General features: G+C 45.7%; 1 protein-coding gene across 1 annotated transcript in view; it reads left to right on the top strand.

The window, feature by feature from the left end:
- KCNJ6 (potassium inwardly rectifying channel subfamily J member 6) overlaps positions 1-19,806 on the top strand; it is a 93,056-nt gene that overhangs the window by 2,081 nt on the left and 71,169 nt on the right. Inside the window, exon 2 of the mRNA XM_055570141.1 lies at positions 1,349-2,269. Within this exon, the coding sequence (XP_055426116.1) occupies positions 1,349-2,269 (921 nt within the window). The remainder of the gene's footprint in view (positions 1-1,348; positions 2,270-19,806) is intronic.

Here is a 19,806-nt window from a genome sequence, read left to right as displayed (position 1 = left end):
CTTGGCATTGCCTTAGGGTTAAATGCATGCATGTGAAAGTCACTCAGTCATGTTCAACTCTTTGCCACCCTGTAAAGAGTGGCACTGTAACAGTCCATGGAATTCCACAGGCCAGAATATTGGAGTGTGTTTCCATGCTCTTTTTCAGGGGATCTTCCCAACCCAGGGATAGAACCCAGGTCTCCCACATTGCAGGCAGATTCTTTACCAGCTGAGCCATAAGGGAAGCCCAAGAATGGAGTAGGTAGCCTATCCTTTCTCCAGGGGATCTTCCCAACCCAGGAGTCAAACCAGGGTCTCCTGCATCGCAGGTGGATTCTTTACCAGCTGAGCTATCACGGAAGCTCATACTTACCAATAAAAACGAGAATTTTTTCAACTCTGAAATTTGACTGACAATTTAAAGAGTTCCCTCAAAATTCTTGCCCCTAAAATCAAGGAGAGTAGCAAAGGGACAATTACAAAGGAATGTTTATTTCATGTCTGTTTCATGTAGGCAGATATCATGCACAGTGGTTTTGTTTAACTTAATAATAACCCTATGAATTGGCTATCATGATGACCGTTTTGTATATGTGAAAACTGTGGATCAGTCAATAAATTCTAATAGTCTATTGGTCTACTCAGGCTGCCCTAACAGAACCCTACAGACTGGAGGGCTTAAACAGCAGCAATTTATTTTCTCACAGTTCTGGGGGCTGAAAGTTTAAGACCAAGGTGCCAGCAGGGTTGGTTTCTGGTGCCCTCAATTGGTTTGGAAGACCTTTCTTCCTGCCTCCTCTCTGTGTCCTCACATGGCCTTTCTCCGCAAACACAGCCCCGGTGTCTCTTCATTTCCGTAAAAGAGCACAAGTCCTTTTGGATTCAGGCTTCACCCTTTTGCACTCATTTAACCTTAATTATGTCCTCAGAGGACCCATCTCTACAATCCGTAATGGCACGACCAGGAACCCACAGCCGCTGAGTGGTAGCACCAAGGCTGTCTGGATCGAAACATTTCTTTATCCGGAGTGTGCTGCTTCTCACATACCACAGCATCTCAGAGAGAGCCAGGAGACGCCCTGCTGTCAGAGCCGACTCTTAGAACTTGCTGGCAGGGAGACACTTTCACAGCAGTGAGCCTTGTTCTGGTGGGAAGTGTGGTAAAGTCCTTACACAAGCTAGATCACAGGGCACAGGCAGATGACGCTCCCCCCAAAAGAGGCTTCATCTGCTCTAATAGGAGCTGCACAAATGGTCCAATGATGCTTGGTCGTCTACCACACTGCCAACCACCAAGGGGGCTTCCAGGACCCTCAGAGAGCCAGCGGTTCATTCGGTTTTTCTTTTCTTTTCTCCAAACCACCAGCTAACGTCCTAGAGGGTGACTCCATGGACCAGGACGTTGAGAGCCCTGTGGCCATTCACCAGCCAAAGTTGCCTAAGCAAGCCAGGGACGACCTACCGAGACACATCAGCCGGGACCGGACCAAAAGGAAAATCCAGAGGTACGTGCGGAAAGACGGAAAGTGCAACGTGCACCACGGCAATGTGAGGGAGACCTACCGCTACCTGACTGACATCTTCACCACCTTAGTGGACCTCAAGTGGAGGTTCAACCTGCTCATCTTCGTCATGGTCTACACCGTGACGTGGCTCTTTTTCGGGATGATCTGGTGGCTAATTGCGTACATCCGAGGAGACATGGACCACATAGAGGACCCATCGTGGACTCCGTGCGTCACCAACCTCAACGGGTTCGTCTCTGCTTTTTTATTCTCCATAGAGACAGAAACCACCATCGGTTATGGCTACCGGGTCATCACGGACAAGTGCCCGGAGGGCATCATCCTCCTCCTCATCCAGTCGGTGTTGGGGTCCATTGTCAACGCTTTCATGGTGGGGTGCATGTTTGTTAAAATATCGCAGCCCAAGAAGAGGGCGGAGACCCTGGTTTTTTCCACACACGCGGTGATCTCCATGCGGGATGGGAAACTGTGCCTGATGTTTCGGGTGGGGGATCTGAGGAATTCCCACATCGTGGAGGCTTCCATCAGAGCCAAGCTGATTAAATCCAAACAGACCTCGGAAGGGGAGTTCATCCCTCTGAACCAGACGGACATCAACGTCGGGTATTACACGGGGGATGACCGTCTGTTTCTGGTGTCTCCACTCATCATCAGCCACGAAATCAACCAGCAGAGTCCTTTCTGGGAGATCTCCAAAGCCCAGCTGCCCAAAGAGGAACTGGAAATTGTGGTCATCCTGGAAGGAATGGTGGAAGCTACAGGTAAGGCATGCCCGCTCTGGGGTGTCTGGGGATGGATGTTCATGTTAAGCCAGACTTCAAATCCTTACTCACAACAAGATGTGGAAAACCGAACTTCCCTCACTATTAGACGTCACCTCTTTATTCATGAAATAGTATGTAGCCTCTTACCTTAAGGATGTCCACCAAGAAGTCTAACCGTTTAGCTTTAAAAAAAAAAAAAAAAAAAAAAAAAACCCCTTGGGTAAACACCTCTTAATATATTTTAAATTTTGAAACATTTACTTAAATGAAAAATTTGATCTCCCTCTAAAGCAATTTTAGGTGGTTTTAAAGCGTTGTTTAGTTTGTATAACTTGAGGCTATTTATTGCCAAGACAGGAAGAAGAAGTTAAGCCTTTCAAAGGAAAACCTGACAAATTGCTTTAATAAAAATGCTATTTTGCCCCTTCTTTGGGAGTCATTTGCAAGACCCACAGCCTTGGCTTTTCTTTTACATCAAGTGAGAATTTGGTGCCTTTTCTCTATACTCTAACTGCCACACCTCCTGTAGATGCAATAATGCAGACCCAGTAAATAACTCAAGCAGAAAAGAATAAAAATTGAGACCCACTTACCATAGTCCTATCAGCCCTTCTGCTGTGAACAGCTAATTGTTGGAATATTTTAACCAAGATAATCTCTGCTAAAAATAGAGAAATGGTCTGTTTTTATTGAAGTCTTCACTCATATCTTTTCATATGTCTTACACAAAGACATATGTCCCAGCCACAAAGGAGGTCCTTCCATATTTATCTATAACATTCCATGAAATAGAGTCATAACTGCTGACCTAAGCTAACAATAGTGTCCCATAAGATAGGCATAAAGTAGAACACTAATCCACACATGGCTTTACTGTCTTCTGAGTTATCGATATTAGCCTTGGGATGCTCTTTAGTTGTACAATCGGCCCTTCTATGCTTTGAGGTCTTCAACTTGAGGCTCAGGGCGGGTTTACACAATCTGAAAATGCGTGGCCACTGGCCAGACTCCTGACTCTTCGTCTACCCATAACTTGAGCTCGGGCATCCATCCAGTGAAAGTCACTGGTGCCATGTCTCTGCCTCCCTGGACCCAACAGGCAAGGTCATTACCTCTAACAAATTTCTCTTAAGGTGGTAAAACCTTCAGCAGTAGATTTTTTTAAATGCTGCAAGGATGAAAAGGTGAGTAAAAGGCATTGCATAAACTGTGCTCCTTTGCATGAGACAAAAGGAACGTCTAAAACAAAATAATTATTGTGAAATGCTAAGTAAGTGCTATACAGGCGCACAGGGCTCTCTGTACCCTGAGTCTGACTTTGGGGCACACTGGTGAGGCAATAGTTGTGTGGGAGGAAGGGAGAGGGGGAGGAGGAGAGCGGGGAGGAGGAGAGCAGGGAGGAGCCTGGATCAGGGAAGAGGGGAGGGAAAACCAACTCAAACGGAGCTCCGTCAGTTCCCACGGACCAGAAACTTCCTCCCCGGCCAAGCACAGGGACTCTGGGTCCCCCTAGCGGTGGCCATTGAGATACAGCCTCTGGCAGCACAAACTGACCCCTGGGGATGCAGTTTTAATATTTGATTTCTCGCTATAAACTCTCCCAAAAGGACAGGAGGGAGGAAAATGGGCAAGCTTCGTTCTCCTCCCATCTCTGAGCCCCAGAAGCAAAATCCAGTGGAGAGGTACCATCTGGTTACTGGTGTTAATTCGAACTTCAAATTGCAGGAGCAGTGTTTCCTCAAATCAAAGCCCAATCTCGAAAGATAAACAAATGTGGAATAAGGAACTTATCTTTGTGTTGTCCCTGAGTCGTAATCCTCCCCAGGGCACGCCGCGTCCTTCTGATGACAGCTTGTAATGAGTGAGACTTTCCAACCAGAGGACCGTCCTTTTGTTGGTAATTAATAGTGACACTTGCCTCTGAGCATCGGTGGCCTTTCTGCTGCTGCTTTAGAGAAAACTGGGTGTTTGCCAGCAAAAAGAATCAACACACTCCTGTTCCTGGGGAAAGGCAACTGCTATCAACTTTCTAAAAATAATAACAATAATTTTCTAATTTCTCAAAAATAGAGGGAGGAGGCGTGCTCTAGAAAGTTCTGGCTTTTTCTAGAAGCTGGACATCTCTTGATTTTTCTCTTGACAGGATTTGCACAGTTCAGTCTTTCCAGCACGTCTGATCTCTCAAACTTCAGGGGGACACTTTTTTCTTTGTGAATGAAAAGCACAATTGGGATTTATGGGTATGAAACAGGCCTTTGGGAAGGACTCCCTGGTGGCTCAGACAGTAAAGCATCTGCCTGCAATGCAGGAGACACAGGCTTGATCCCTGGGTCGGGAAGATCCCCTGGAGAAGGAAATGGCAACCCACTCCAGTACTCTTGCCTGGAAAACCCCATGGATGGAGGAGTCTGGTAGGCTACAGTCCATGGGATCTCAAAGAGTCCGAGAGGATTGAGCGACTTCACTTTCACTTTGAGGAAGGAAAGATGCTTCAGTGAACCAAAGCCACAGGAAAAAAATTAATGTGGACCAAATGCACACTGAGGAAAACAAATTCACAAAGATCTCATTATTAACTGGAGGGCTAGATGGGAAATTAGGAGCCATGGAAACCCAAGCTGACTCAAAACAGCCTCTGCTTGACTCCAGCTTTGTTTCAAGTCTGTCTCAGTTGACCTTAAACTACTGTACATGACCTCCATTAAGGGGCCTCTCACTGAGGCCCATTTCAAGGACAAGCCCCATCAGCAACCTCTGCAGCCCTGAAGCAATGCCCTCTTCCTGTCTTGCATGGTGTGGGCGCACAGGGTCACGACATGGTATCTTCTGGAGATCCGAGCTACTGAGCAGTAGGCTGAGAAGACCAGTCCTTCAGATGGCTGGGGGCTCAGGCTCAGCACAGGTCAGCCAGTGACCCACAGTAAATATCCCATCCCCGAGCTCACTGCCCCCAGCCTGTTTCATCACATCACTCAGGGTCAGGTTCATCTTTAGAAATGGCAGGTCAGCTCCTGGAAGGCAAGCGGCTGAGTCTTGCCCACCTTTGAGGGCCAGTCCTGGCCCTAAGACTCACGCCCACAAAAGACAGACCCACGCTCCTGGTGGATGGCTTGGATCTGGCCCTGCCCAGATCAGGGAGAATGTGTCACCTCTCAAGAACCTTCCAGTCATGTGATTCTATTTTTGAAAATGAATCCAACCCTGGAAAATTCTGACACCAGCCACCCAGACATCTGGGCACTGGCCACATCTCATCGCGCAAATGTATTTTTAAAGGGGGCCCTTTATGTGCCTGACACATGGGCAATTTGGAGATAGTGATGTTTACAGAAGGGTTCACAGCTACGTAAACAAACACGCGGAGCAGCTGCGGCAAGCGTGCGTTAAAATAGTAAAGCATTCATATAGACTGATATTTATAGAGGGCAAATTGGCCTGGAGGCTAGATGACAGCCACACAGAGCTGGGCCCCATGCCAGCCAGCGCCTCCTCACTATAGGCTTTCTGATTGATGAACTTCCAAATTTACCCCCAACGATTATGCAACGGTGACAGGCAGCCCTTTCCAACACCTCAGCAAATATGTCTCCTTTAGGATGAATCCCTGGTAAGCTTTTTTTTTTTTAATTTTATACTGGAGTACAGTTGATTTACAACATTGTATTCATTTCAGGTGTACAGTAAAGTGATTTGCTTATATGTATCTGCATTTCTCCTCTTCTTTGGATTCTTTTCTCATATAGATTATTACAGACTATTAAGTCAAATTTCCTGTGCTGTACAGTAAGTCCTTGTTATCTATTTTAACCTTTTATATATTTTTTTAATTGATGGAAGCTATGAGACTTATACAAAAGTAGACCAAATCATGTAAAGAATTCCCATGCACCCACCAGTCAATTTCTATAATTGTCAATTCATTGCCAAGCTTGTCTCATCTGTATTATCTACTCACTAACTCCCCCTCCAGCATTGTATTATTCTATCTGCAAATATTTCAAAATCTGTCTCTAAAAGATAAGGACTCTTTTTAACACGTAACTGTACCCTTGGTATGACACCTAAAAAAATTAACGATCATTTCTTAAGATTCAATATCTACTAAATGTGCCAAGTGCCAATTGTCTTACAAATGTCTTTTTAATTTTTTTTTTAAATCTGCTTGTTCGAATCCAAATGAGGTTAACACACTGTGGTTGGCTGAAATCTCTTCCAAGCCTTAGTCTGTGAGCTCTTCTTCCGTCTCTGTGGGATTTTTTTTCCTTTCAAGTTTTTCTCAAAGAAGAGAATTTCTGAAACATTTATATACTACATAGAAAACTGGGGATGGTGGAGGGTGGGAAGCTGCCAACTTGGTGAGGTTATCCTAGATAACATTTTGTGGATGACAAAGAGGGCTGACTGTCCAGAAGTCAGTATCTGGGGGTTACCAAGGAGGAGAGGGCAAACCAGAAGCAGATGAAGGCAAACCCTCCTTCTCCATAGCAAAGCTCAGTTCCATTTCCAGAGTCACTTGATTTCACACAAAGCGAGCTTAGTCACATAAGTCACGCAACAGATGGCAGGATTTTTGTTGCAAGTCTTCACCCTACTCTTACTTTACTGGTGAGGAAATTGAGTCCCAGCAAGATTAGTGAGCTGGCTAAGGCTAGCTCGTCAGGGGCAGAGCAAGAATTTGAAGCCCAAAAGCCACAGATGATGCTGTCCAGCCCCCAGGGGCAGCGCTGAATGCTGTCGGTTCGTGAAGATTCTGTGGAGCAATGCACCCAGAAGGACAACTGGCATTTAATGTGAGGACAGGATCTCTTCTCTCCCACCATCAGTTTTTTCTTTAAGGTTTCTCTGTTGGGCTCCAATGTTATCAGCTTATTTTAAAATTCTTTATTACATTCACATGAATTTTTAACAACCGTATATTAAAATCAGATGTGCCACAAAGCCATTCTGAAATTGAAGTTAAGTAAGCACCAGCTACAAAAATACTCCTGGAAGAACATAATGTTCCGTCAAGTCATCAGACTTCCCAAGGACCACTTTTGTTTGCTGTAATCAAAATGCCGCTTCACTGTAACAGAGGCGCTCACAGAATTTGAAAAGGTAGCATTTCTCAGCTAAGACGGTTGAGGGTTAGTGTTACAGTACTTTTAACTTGTTTCTACTAATAATATTTCACAGGCTTTGTATTTCTCAAATCTTATATTCTTCTTTAGATAAGTTACTGCTAATTCCTCCGCTGGCCATTCATTATCTCCAGATTTGCCATTTTTCTTTTGCGTTGTAACCCCAACTACCTAGCCTGGGAAAAGAATTCATTGATAAGATCTGGAATGCTTAGATCTTGGGTGAAAATCTCCCAGTAAATCTCTAAAAGGTGCAATAAAAAAAAAATGATTCAAAGGTATACGAATTTATTTTTCCTGGTAGAAATCTACCACTCATCAACATCAAGAAATCCAACTACGCTTTCTTCTGCCAGCATTAGGTTCAGATGATTTTTTCAGAGCTTCCTCTCAAACGTCCACCTCAGTATAATATACCTGGGTGTTGTCATTGGCTGGATAAAACCTGATAATACCTGCTCCCCAAACATGGTCAACTTTCTGTGACCCTAAGCAGTTTGGGGACACTGTTCCGATCCTAACGATCAGAAGTTGGATGCAATGGAACACACATAGAATTTTAACCTCTTCCACCACCCCTTCTTAAAAAAATAAAAAACAAAACAATGCTGTCACTCTGTTAAACATTATAACTCTGTTAAATATTTCTCATAATTTGGAAGGCACTTAGAATGCCACAGCAGCAGTGTATCAAGGTCAGCATACATTATTGTGATTGAAAAGGCAAAAGAATTGGGTAACTATAAAACTTTTCATTATTAAAACACCAGTACCCAAAAATCTGGGGCTCCCCGGGCAGCTCAGGGGTAAAGAACTCACCTGCCAATGAGGAGCTGCACAAGACACGGGTTTGATCCCTGGGTTGGGAAGATTCCCTGGAGGAGGAAATGGCAACCCACCCCAATATTCTTGCCTGGAGAATCTCCATGGACAGAGGAGCCTGGCAGGCTGCAGTCCATGGGGTCACAAAGAGTTGGACGTGATTGAGTGACTGACCACACACACACACAAGAAAACCCATTGTTCTTCCTTCTCCAGATGGGCCTTGAAGAGCTCATAAACTAGATGTTCAGGAAAAGTCAGGGATGGTCACAACATATATACCATTTAAAATTCAAACCCAAGAGAAAAATAGACTAGCACCTAAAAGTTTGCTTTTTACCTAATTTTTTTTTTTTCAAACTCTGAAGTCAATACTCATGTTGGGAAGATACTACACCATTCAAATTAAGAGATGAGTATCAAAGAGTGAAACTCCTCTAATTAGGGCATCCTTAAATAAATTGAGCTTTATTATTTCCTAGGGCATTCAGTAATATGAGTGCTGACAGCGTGGTGCCAGTGAAGCAGTTCTATCCAGCAATTTCTAATGACCGGAAGAGGATCACTGGGAAAACCTGTGTAAATTACTCACATACACAAATACACACACACACACCCCTCTGCTAAGTACCTAAACATGCAGAGGGGCTTCCTCCCCAGTTAAGCCCTTGCTCCTCTGTTTTATACCAACCCACATACAAATCTTATTTGTTGTATTAATTATTCAGTACTCCCCTTTTTTTTGGAAGTAATCTCTCTGGGCCACAGCTCAGTTTGTCTGCAGTTTTCTGTGTCATTTACAGTGTCAGGCGATCCTGGGTTGAAACCACAGTTGCCGCGTTCACTGGTCCATTTAACCTCTCTAAGGCCTCAGTTTTGCCCTCTTTAAAATGGGAACAGGCTTCCCTGGTGGTTCAGTGGTGAAGTATCTACCTGCCAATGCAGGAGACGCAGGAGACATGAGTTCGATCCCCTAAGTCAGGAAGATCCCCTGGATGGGGAAATGGCAACCCACTGCAGTATTTTTGCTTAGAAAATCCCATGGACAGAGGAGCCTGGCAGGCTACAGTCCACAGGGTCGCAAAGAGTCGGACACGACTGAGCACGCACACACATCCCAGAATGGGAACAGCAATGGAACCTACCTCATCGGTGACTTTTCAGCATCACAGATTCTATTGGATCATTCCTTCCCCCCTAGACAGCACAGGCGAATGTAGGTAGAGAGGAAGGAAGCCGGGCATTTGGGAGAGCCAGTCCCATTGTCTCCAGGGACCCATACCCCGGGATGACATGACTGCCCCTTGGAAGACACTCTGGAGAAGTCAAAACGGCAAACGCCAGCCTGTGATGGCCAGGGCAAGAGACACCCACTCACCACACGAGAGTAGATGCCAGCTGGGCCTCGTCTCACTTACCCACTGTGAGTCAGAGATTGATGTGCTCTGAATTAATGAGGCTCACTGGACTCAGAAGAGACTTTGCACTCCTATAGATAGCAACATTTTATCATTATAATGTCTGCCCAAATTGGACATGAATATCGATTATGCTCAGGGCTTCCAAGGCCACTCCTCAGGGAGGAGAGGCCCAAGAGTCTGCATTGAAACAAGATTCAAGTTTCAACTGAAACAAGTTTCTTTCTTTCTTTCTTTTTTTAATACATTGAAACAACACAAGTTTCAAACAGGACAAGTCTGCACTGAAACAAGTCTGCATAGAAAGAGGATTTCTGTGTTCCCAACCCCCCTCCCAGGTCCTTCATAAGAACTCATCAGTTGATGCCCCAATTTGGAGAATGTATTTTTGTGCTGTAAACTCAACTGAATAATACTTATTTACATAGTAAGTCCTGAGAGAAACTTCTGCTTTAAAGTACAGATGTACTTCCACAAAGCAGACGATAAATGTAGATTTCTACATAGCCAATTCCATTGTTCTCTATTTACTGAGAATGGCAAACATCGCAGCAGTCAGCTTTGGCTCAGCCATGCTGCAGTAATGAACAACTCCAAGTTTTCTGAACACGGAAGTTCATTTCACACTCACGTTAAGCTCCAGCAGCAGCCCTGGTTCACGTCCTGCTGGCTCCAAGATGCAGACGGAAGGAGCAGCCTCACACAGGACGTGCCATGCTAACGCAGGGAGAAAAAAAGAAATGACGGAACACCTCGATTCTGTCTGCCATTCATTAGTCATAGCGAGTCATATGGCAGTGCCTGATGTCCACAGAATGGGGACTGTGATTCTCTCACAGGAACTCGGAATAAATAATCCAGAACAAAATAATACAATCGACCACAGATACCCAGGTGGTTCTGAAAACCCACAGAGTGAGTTTAAAAGTTTTTGCAAGTTAGAGCTTAAAATATGTGGTAGTCCTTAGTGTTGTTCGTGGAATGTGTCCAGCTTTCATCCTTCTGGACACACGTTAGGATCCTACAGGTTTCCCAGGTGGCGCTAGTGGTAAAGAACCCCCCTGCCAATGCAGGAGACATAAGAGACGCAAGTTCGGCCCCCCGGTTAACAAGATCCCCTGGAGAAGGGAATGGCAACCACTCCAGTATTCTTGCCAGAAGAATCCCACAGACAGAGGAGCCTGGTGGACTGCAGTCTATGGGGTCACAAAGAGTCAGATGAGACTGAGTAACTTAACATGCACACACCAGGCTCCCATTTCTGTTTCTGTTGAACATGGTCACGTGACTTACATTTGTCCCAACCATTTGGGGCACTAGAACTGGGGTTGGGGTGGGGGTCCCTATCCCTGACCCCTGGACCTGAAGACTGAGCTCCAGAGGCAGCCCTCCTTTATCACCCTTCTCTGTCCTGTCTCATGCTCAATCAGTTGTGATGTCCACACGTGGTAAATTCTCAGGTTCCTGGAAGGCAGTTGCCAGTTTGGTGCAAGAATCAGTCATTCATAGGCTGTGTGTGTCTCATAAAGCCACTGGCCTGTTTCACTGCTGCCGTGACAGTACTCAGATAATACCCACCCTCGAGCAGGGCCTGCACGTGGCAAGTCAGTGGCTCTTTAGGGACAAATCTTCAGGTTTCCTGTTTCTGTACCACGAGGCAAGTAAGCATTGCTTTGGCTTCCCTAGGAGCTCAGCTGGTAAAGAATCCGCCTGTGATGCAGGATACCTGGGTTCAACCCCTGGCTTGGGAAGATCCCCTGGAGAAAGGGATAGGCTACCCACTCCAGTATTCTTGGGCTTCCCTGGTAGCTCAGCTGGTAAAGAATCTGCCTGCAATGCAAGAGACCTGGGTTTGATCCCTGGGTTGGGAAGATCCCCTGGAGAAGGGAAAGGCTATCCACTTCAGTATTCTGACCTGGAGAATTCCATGGGGTCACAAAGAGTTGGAGACAACTGAGCGACTTTCACAACAGTATAAGCACACGTCATGAGAAGCATTCTGGTGGAAACCTTACAAGTTAACATATGATAATGCCCTTCCTAGTTCCACAGTTCTCATGGAAGCACAGGTCACAGTGAAGTTTCTGTCATTCTGGACCTTTGACTGGCTTTGAAGAGTATAGCTTTGCCAAGTCACTTGGGACTTGTTACATGACTGGGGAATAACCTGATAGTGTGTTAAGACACTGCAATCTGGGTTGTTTGTCATTGTTCGGGCACCCAGTTGTTTTTGACTCTTTGTGACCCCATGGACTGCAGCACACCAGGCCTCTCTGTCCATCACCAACTCCCGAAGCTTGCCCAAGTTCATGCCCATTGCCTCAGTGATGCCATCCAGCCACCTCATCCTCTGATGCCCTTCTTCTGCCCTCAGTCTTTTCCGGCATCAAGGACTTTTCCAACGAGTCAGCTGTTTGCATCAGATGTCCAAAATACTGGAGTTTCAGCTTCAGCATCTTCAGTCTTTCCAATGAGTATTTATGGTTGATTTCCCTTAAGACTGACTGGTTGGATCTCCTTGCAGTCCAAGGGACTCTCAGGAGTCTTCTCCAGAACCACAGTTCAAAGACATCAATTCTTCAGCACTCCGTCTTCTTTACAGTCCAGCTCTCACAACTTTATGTGACCACTGGGAAAACTTTAGCCTTGACTATACTGATCTTTGTAGGCAGAGTCATGTCTCTGCTTTTCAACACACTGTCTAGGTTTGTCATAGCTTTCCTGCCTAAAAGCAAACATCTTCAGATTTCACAGCTGCAATCACCATCCACAGTGATTTTAGAGCCCAAGAAGAGGAAATCCATCACTGCTTTCACCCTTTCCCCTCTATTTGCCATGAAGCAATGGGGTCAGATGCCATGATCTTAGTTTTTTTAATATTTAGTTTGTTCGTTAAAACGGTTCTAACTAACTTCTTCTGCCTGGTACAAAATGCCATATGAACATTTTCACAGGTTGACTGTTGTACACTGTTGATAACTCCAGATATGACATGAAATGGACTTTTGGCCAGCTGCCTTGCAGAATTTCTCCTCCCTCCTTTAAGTTCTCTCTTCACTGGGTAAGACTTTGAGGTCAGACAGGCAGAGTTCAAATTCTGCCTCCACTCCTGACTGTCCATGTGACTGGGCATATCACATTCCTTAACTTCGCCAAACGTTTTTTCATTCTGAATAGGAATGATACTTATATTTGGAAGAAGATTCTGCAGGATAATAAAGGCATGTCCTTCATCATGGTACCCTAGTAAGTGTCCAGTAAATGTAAAGAATGAATCTGTGATTTTATAAATCATACTATTCTCATCCATCATTCATTAGGTGACTGTTGAATGTCAATTACTTGATTAGATGCTTTACATATATCATTTTCAATCCTCAAAGCCATTCTGTAAGGGAGCACGTATGGATGTGAGAGTTGAACTATAAAGAAAGCTGAGTGCCGAAGAATTGATGCTTTTGAACTGTGGTGTTGGAGAAGACTCTTGAGAGTCCATTGGACTGTAAGGAGATCCAACCAGTCCATCCTAAAGCAGGTCAGTCCTGGGTGTCCATTGAAAGGACTGATGTTAAAGCTGAAGCTCCAATACTTTGGCCACCTGATGCAAAGAACTGACTCATTTGAAAAGACGTTGATGCTGGGAAAGATTGAGGGCAGGAGGAGAAGGGGACGACAGAGGATGAGATGGTTGGATGGCATCATTGACTCAATGGAGATGCATTTGAGTAAACTCTGGGAGCTGGTGATGGACAGGGAGGCCTGGCATGCTGCTGTCCATGGGGCCTCAAAGAGTCAGACACGACTGAGCGACTGAACTGAACTGAAGGGAGGTACTGTATTCTCATTTAACAAATGAGGAGGTTGGTTCTTAAGTGGGGCATTGGGGAGCGTACCTTGTCAGAGATCACCCAAATGGTGAATTATCAAAGCTAGGATTCCATCTCAGGGATGCCCACCTTCCAGTCTGTCTCCTTTGTGCCTCTCCAGGGAAGGCATAGCACACAAAGGCACACTGAAAGGTGTGGTTGTTGATTAAAGTGCATTAGTATGTAGACTGTGGTGGTTTGATGATATATTCTTTTTTTAAACTTTTTATTTTGTGTCAGAGTATAGCTGATTAACAGTGTTGTGATAGTTTCAGGTGGATAGCAAGGGAACTGAGCCATACATATACATGTATCCATTCTCCCTCAAACTCCCCTCCCATCCAGGCTGCCACATAACAAGGAGCAGAGCTCCCTGTGCTCTACAGTGGGTCCTTGTCGGTTGTACATTTAAAATATAGCAGTGTGTACAGGCAGCCAAGAGTCCGTTCTCTAAGGCTGTGAGTCTCTTTCTGTTTTGTGAGGAAGTTCACTCGTACCATTTCTTTTTGATTCCACATATAAGGGATGTCCTAGGCATTTCTGCTTCTCTGTCTGACTTACTTCAGTCAGTATGATCACCTCTAGGTCCATCGGTGTTGCTGCACATGGCATTCTTCATTCTTTTTCATGGCTGAGTAATATTCCATGGTGTGTATGTGCCACACATTCTTTATCCATTCCTCTGTCCGTGGACGTTTCTGTTGCATCCGTGTCTTGCCCACAGCACTATCGTAAACAGTGCTGCAGTGAACACTGAAGAGCAATAGACTTTCCAACCATTTTTTCCCCCAAATATATTCCCAGGAGTAGGACTGCAGGGTTAGATAGTCATACACTGCTGCTGCTGCTGCTAAGTCACTTCAGTCGTGTCCGACTCTGTGCGACCCCATAGACGGCAGCCCACCAGGCTCCCCCGTCCCTGGGATTCTCCAGGCAAGAACACTGGAGTGGGTTGCCATTTCCTTCTCCAATGCATGAAAGTGAAAAGTGAAAGTGAGGTCGCTCAGTCGTGCCCGACTCTTAGCAACTCTATGGACTGGAGCCTACCAGGCTCCTCCATCCATGGGATTTTCCAGGCAACAGTACTAGAGTAGGGTGCCATTGCCTTCTCCGACTTACACACTATGTAGCTCTTTTTAGTTGTTTGAGGAATCTCCATACTTCTCTCTGTAGTGGCTGCACCAGTTTCTTTTCATTACTGCATTGGCTTCCCTAATCAGGCTCACCTCACCTGACCGCAGGAGGCAGGCGGGGGCATCTGCTCTTACATAACAGTTGGCACTGAGTCTCTTGAAAGGAAATCTCCTTGTTCATGCCCTCAGATTCCCAGTTCAACGTTATCAAGCAACCATGCCAGTCGACACTGCGGGGCAGCCCAGTCCACAGCAGTTTTGTTCTGCATCAAGCATAACCCAAAGTGCAACCGCACAGCCAGCTCAAAAACCCTTAGGGGAGGAGTTTAACATTGAAAGAGAAGAATCACTTTAGACTCTGAGCTTCCTGCCAGAAAGCACGATAATAAAAAGGTTTAGGCTCTGAGTAGCCTAAGTAAACCGTGTTGGGGTTTCCATTTCACCGCAAAACATCCAACAAGATGGTTTTTGGAGTTTGAGGGGGATGATGATCAGTCTTCTCTAGTCACTGAGTCCATCCTTAGGAGATTCTAATTAAACATTTGCTAAGTAAATACATTTTCTTTTACATTTTCTCAAGCATAGTTTCTACGGGTGAATATTAAAAGAAATCTGTGAGAGTTGATGGGTAAAGGAGGGGCCGTCAGGTAATGGGATTAGAGAAGAACATAGAGCAGGGAGCAGCAGAGGGACAAGACTGATGGCCGAACCTGAGAGGGACAGACGCTATGTTCACACAAGCCCCAAACAGCTGTTGTCCAGGCAGTGAGTCCTGTCTGAGGCTTTGCCATCCCGTGGACTGCAGCATGCCAGGCTTCCCTGTCCTTCACTGTCTCCCTGAGTTTGCTCAAACTCATGTCCATTGAGTCAGCGATGACATCCAACCATCTAATCCTCTGTCATCCCCTTCTCCTCTTGTCTTCAATCTTTCCCAACATCACGGTCTTTTCCAGTAAGTCAGCTCTTTGCATCAGGTGGCTAAAGTTTTGGAGCTTCAGCATCAGTCCATCCAATGAATATTCAGGGTTGATTTCCTTTAAGATTGACTGGTTTGATCTCCTTGCAGCCCAAGGGACTCTCAAGAGTCTTCTCCAGCACAATTAGAAAGCATCAGTTCTTCAGTGCTCACCCTTGTTTATGGTCCACATCTCTCATCCATACATGACTACTGGAAAAACCACAGCTTTGACTATATGGACTTTTGCCCCAAATTAAGTATGTTTAAAACAACTCAGAGAGCTAATGTAGTAGTAAAGTGTTTGCTTTAGATACTAGGTCATATATATTGTTTGTCTCCTCAAAGTTGGAAAAGATGTAAAAGCAAGGGGGAAAGGGGGGCAGTTGGATGAATTGGGAGGTTGGGATTGACATATATGCACTGTCGATACTATATATAAAATAAATAGGGCTTCCTTGGTGGCTTAGATGGTAAAGAATCTGCCTGCAATGCGGTAGACCCAGGTTTAATCCCTAGGTTGGGAAGATCCCCTGGAGAAGGGAATGGCAACCCACTCTAGGGAGAATTCCATGGACAGAGGAGCCTGGCAGGCTACAGACCCTGGGGTCACAAAGAGTCGGATACGACTGAGAGACTAATAATAAAACAGATAACTAATGAGAACCTACTGTGTAGCACAGGGAACTCTACTCAGTGCTCTGTGGTGACCATAATGGGAAGGAAATCCAAAACTGAAGGGATAAAGTAAACATATAGCTGATCCAGCCACTGTTACGCAGCAGAAACTAGCACAACATGGTAAGGCAACTATATAACCAGGAAACCAATCGCAAAGTGAAAGTCGCTCAGTCGTGTCCAACTTTTTGTGACCCTGTGGACTATACAGTCCATGGAATTCTCCAGTCCAGAATACTGGAGTGGGTAGCTGTTCCCTCCTCCAGGGAATTTTCTTCCCAACCCAGGGATCAAACCCAGGGCTCCTGCATTGCAGGTGGATTCTTTACCAACTGAGCCCAAAAAAGCAACTATACTCCAATTAGAAAACAATCAAACAGAAAAACCTAAGGGGGGAGAAAAATGATGCTGGTCTATAATTCTTGCAAAAGCTCTTATGAATCCACAGAGGGGGGCAAAAAAGATTTCCAAACACCTCCCTGGGTCTCTCCAGCATGAGTCTATGGTGTTCGCTGAGGGACCTCAGCCTGTTCAGCTTGGCTTGCAGACCCTATTTCAGTCCCCAAGATGGGGGGAGGAAAGAGGTCGCATTCACTAAGCCGACAACGGATGGGTCGTGACTGAATAGGGGAGAGCGAGCAGCTTGATTGGCCATCAGCAAGCCAGGCCAAGAGCAAGGCAGGGCAGGGACGTTCCCAGTCCAGCCTCACAGCTTCTGCGGCTCTGGGGACCTGGCCCAGAGTCACACCCTGGGCTTGGTGGATGACTTAGTAAAGCCCCACCTGTGGCTGGAAAAGCTAATTCCTGACACTGAAGAGACAAGCTGGCAGCACTTGGATGCCCAGGTCAGCATGACAAGGTTTCTTCTAGGGCCAGGCAGAAGGCTGGAATGATGGCGTGGCACCTCTTCCCTGGAGCTCACTCTGACACACGCCCACCAGGTAGAAGCGGGCATCTCATGAGTAAGGAGCATCCGTAACCTGGGGAGGTGGTGCCCAGTGGACAGGAGACGGAGAAGATGTCAGACAAAAATATGCGGTGTGTCCCACCCTCGAGACAGTCTTAGACCCAGACTGCTAACTGGTCCATCTAAGTGGCTCTCAGGTCTCTTCATTACAACTTGTCCTAAACTCAAACCAGCTCCCTCTCCTGTATCCACCCTTTGACGAATGGAACCTCTGGTCTCCAAGTTGCCCAGGTCAGAAACCTGGCTGTCATCTTGTGCTCTCGCCATCCCTCCCCGCTGGGGGAGCTGCAACCTTCTGACTCCCATCCATTTCCCCAAACCCTGGACAACTGGACTCCTTCGTGCAAATGAGGAAAACACATTCCGTCCTCAACTCTACTGCCATCTGCTGGGAAATACATGTCATAAATATGTCAATATATCTGTACCCCTTAGGTGTAGTGAGTTGTGCAGTGTGCAACCTCCACCACCGTATGTGGCAGTCCTGGCTGAATTCATCCATTCCATCTTTGACCTGTGTCTAGTATCCAAACGTCCTCTCCTCTCCAGCATCTTAGCCAGCTTCTCTAAGTGTAGACTCTCATGTCAGCAATTTCACTGCTTATAATTAGCAGAATAAACTTTGTAACTTACAAATCCCACCTTCGCCCTCTCCCAGCTCAAACATTCTCAGTAGCTTCTGAGTAGCTAAAGAATCAAGTCCAATCTCCTTTGATTGTGACAGTCATGCGTCCTGTCCAGGAGACCTGTCACTTGCCCCAGTACCCACATGAGCTACTAAAATTCCTGAATACACCATGGGTTATTTTCCCTCTGCACACATGCTATGACATTATCTCTGCCTGGAATATCCTCCTCCATTTACCTCCCCAGTAACCCCTTACCTACCCACTGAAAGTCCCTGCAAACATTGCCCGCTGTGAAACCTTCCTGACAGCTTAGCAAACTCAGGCATTCCCCATCTCTGCCTCCCCAGTATTTCTACAAGCTTCCATCATGTCTGACTGCATTATGGGTGACTGATCACATGGCTAGGTGTCCCCAGCAGACTCTACACTTTTGAGGATAAATATTATGCTCTTTTTTTTTTTCCTATCCCCAACAACTAGCACAATCTGCCATGTGGTAGCTGCTCAGTAAAAAGAGTGAATGCACCAGTGTCTTTGTCAAAGCAAGGTCTGCCCCTTCTGAATGTGCCTTAGACTCTCTGAAGCATTTCCTTTTCACCTGGCACCATGCTCTCTCATCTCTACTGAGAGCCAAGGGCTATATCTGCTTTCCCTATGAGGCTGTTAAAATTAAAGACACATTTTATTAAAAGAGTGTTTATTCTACAAGATCCTTCCACCAGCCAATATTCACCGAGAACCTAATAAAGTCCATCCAATATGTATACACAGATAGTTTAAAGTAGAGATCCAAAAGGCAAACTTGTTCCAGAATTTGATCTCAAACCACACAGCAGGCTCTGCCAGGTAAATATATCCCTGTGCCCCTTCTCTAAGCAGGTCTAGTCCACCAGAGGTTCAGCGGGGACAATAGGCAGGACCTCCTCGTGGCTTTCATTCCCCTTCATCCCACACATGGGTGTTTTCCTCCCATGCTGTCTGGTTCTGCTCGCCAATCTCCTCCCCTCTGCCAAGGACCAAGCAGATACCTCAGAAGAGCAATACATGGGAAGAAAAGACCCCTTTACCCAAACTGCTAATCCAGAAATGAATAAGGAGTCTCTCCATATGAACCACACCCACTGCAGTGAAGCTCCAATATGTTGGCCACCTGATACAAAGAGCCAACTCATTGGAAAATGCCCTGATGCTGGGAAAGATTGAGGGCAGGAGGAGAAGCGGGTGAGAGAGGATGAGATGGTTGGATGCACCAACTCAATGGACATGAGTTTGAGCAAACTCCGGGAGAGAGTGAAAGACAGGGAAGCTGGTGTGCTACAATCCTTGGGGTCTCAAAGAGTTGGACATGACTGACCGACTAAACAAAAACAACACTCCTGTGATGAAAGACAAGGGTAGGTGCTGACTCAGGACCCACCAGCCCACCTCTGAAGCCTCCTAGGAAGGCTTTCTGGAGGTAAAAACTCAACAGGCAAAGTGTCTGAAGCTGACGAGTACCCAGTCTGCAGGCAAGGATTTTCCAGAAACTTCCATGTGCTAGGCATTGTGCAAAGTTAGACAAACACAGTCCTGCCCTTAGGGAACTCACATTTTAGAGCAGAGGTCGGCAGAATGTTTTCTGTAAAAGGCCAGGTAGTAAATATTTCCGACTCGGTGATGTCTCTGTCACAATGACTCGACTCTGCTGCTGTAGCTTACAAGCAGCCATGGGCAATACATTTTCAGAGGAGCGTGGCCATGTCCCAGTAAGATTTTATTTATGGACACATAATTTTCACATGTCATAAAATATTACTCTCCTCTGGGGTTTTTTCCAACCATTTAAAAATGTCAAAACCACTTTCAGCTCTAGGCCATGGGACTGGGCATAAAAACAAATTACAATGCAAAATGGAATAATGTATATTAAGAGAACATTTTTTTATGGGGAGGTGGACCAGCGGGTA

The sequence above is a fragment of the Bubalus kerabau genome, chromosome 2, assembly GCF_029407905.1.
Source record: "Bubalus kerabau isolate K-KA32 ecotype Philippines breed swamp buffalo chromosome 2, PCC_UOA_SB_1v2, whole genome shotgun sequence".
Taxonomy (NCBI): Eukaryota; Metazoa; Chordata; class Mammalia; order Artiodactyla; family Bovidae; genus Bubalus; species Bubalus kerabau.
This window is presented reverse-complemented; position numbering and strand designations above follow the sequence as displayed.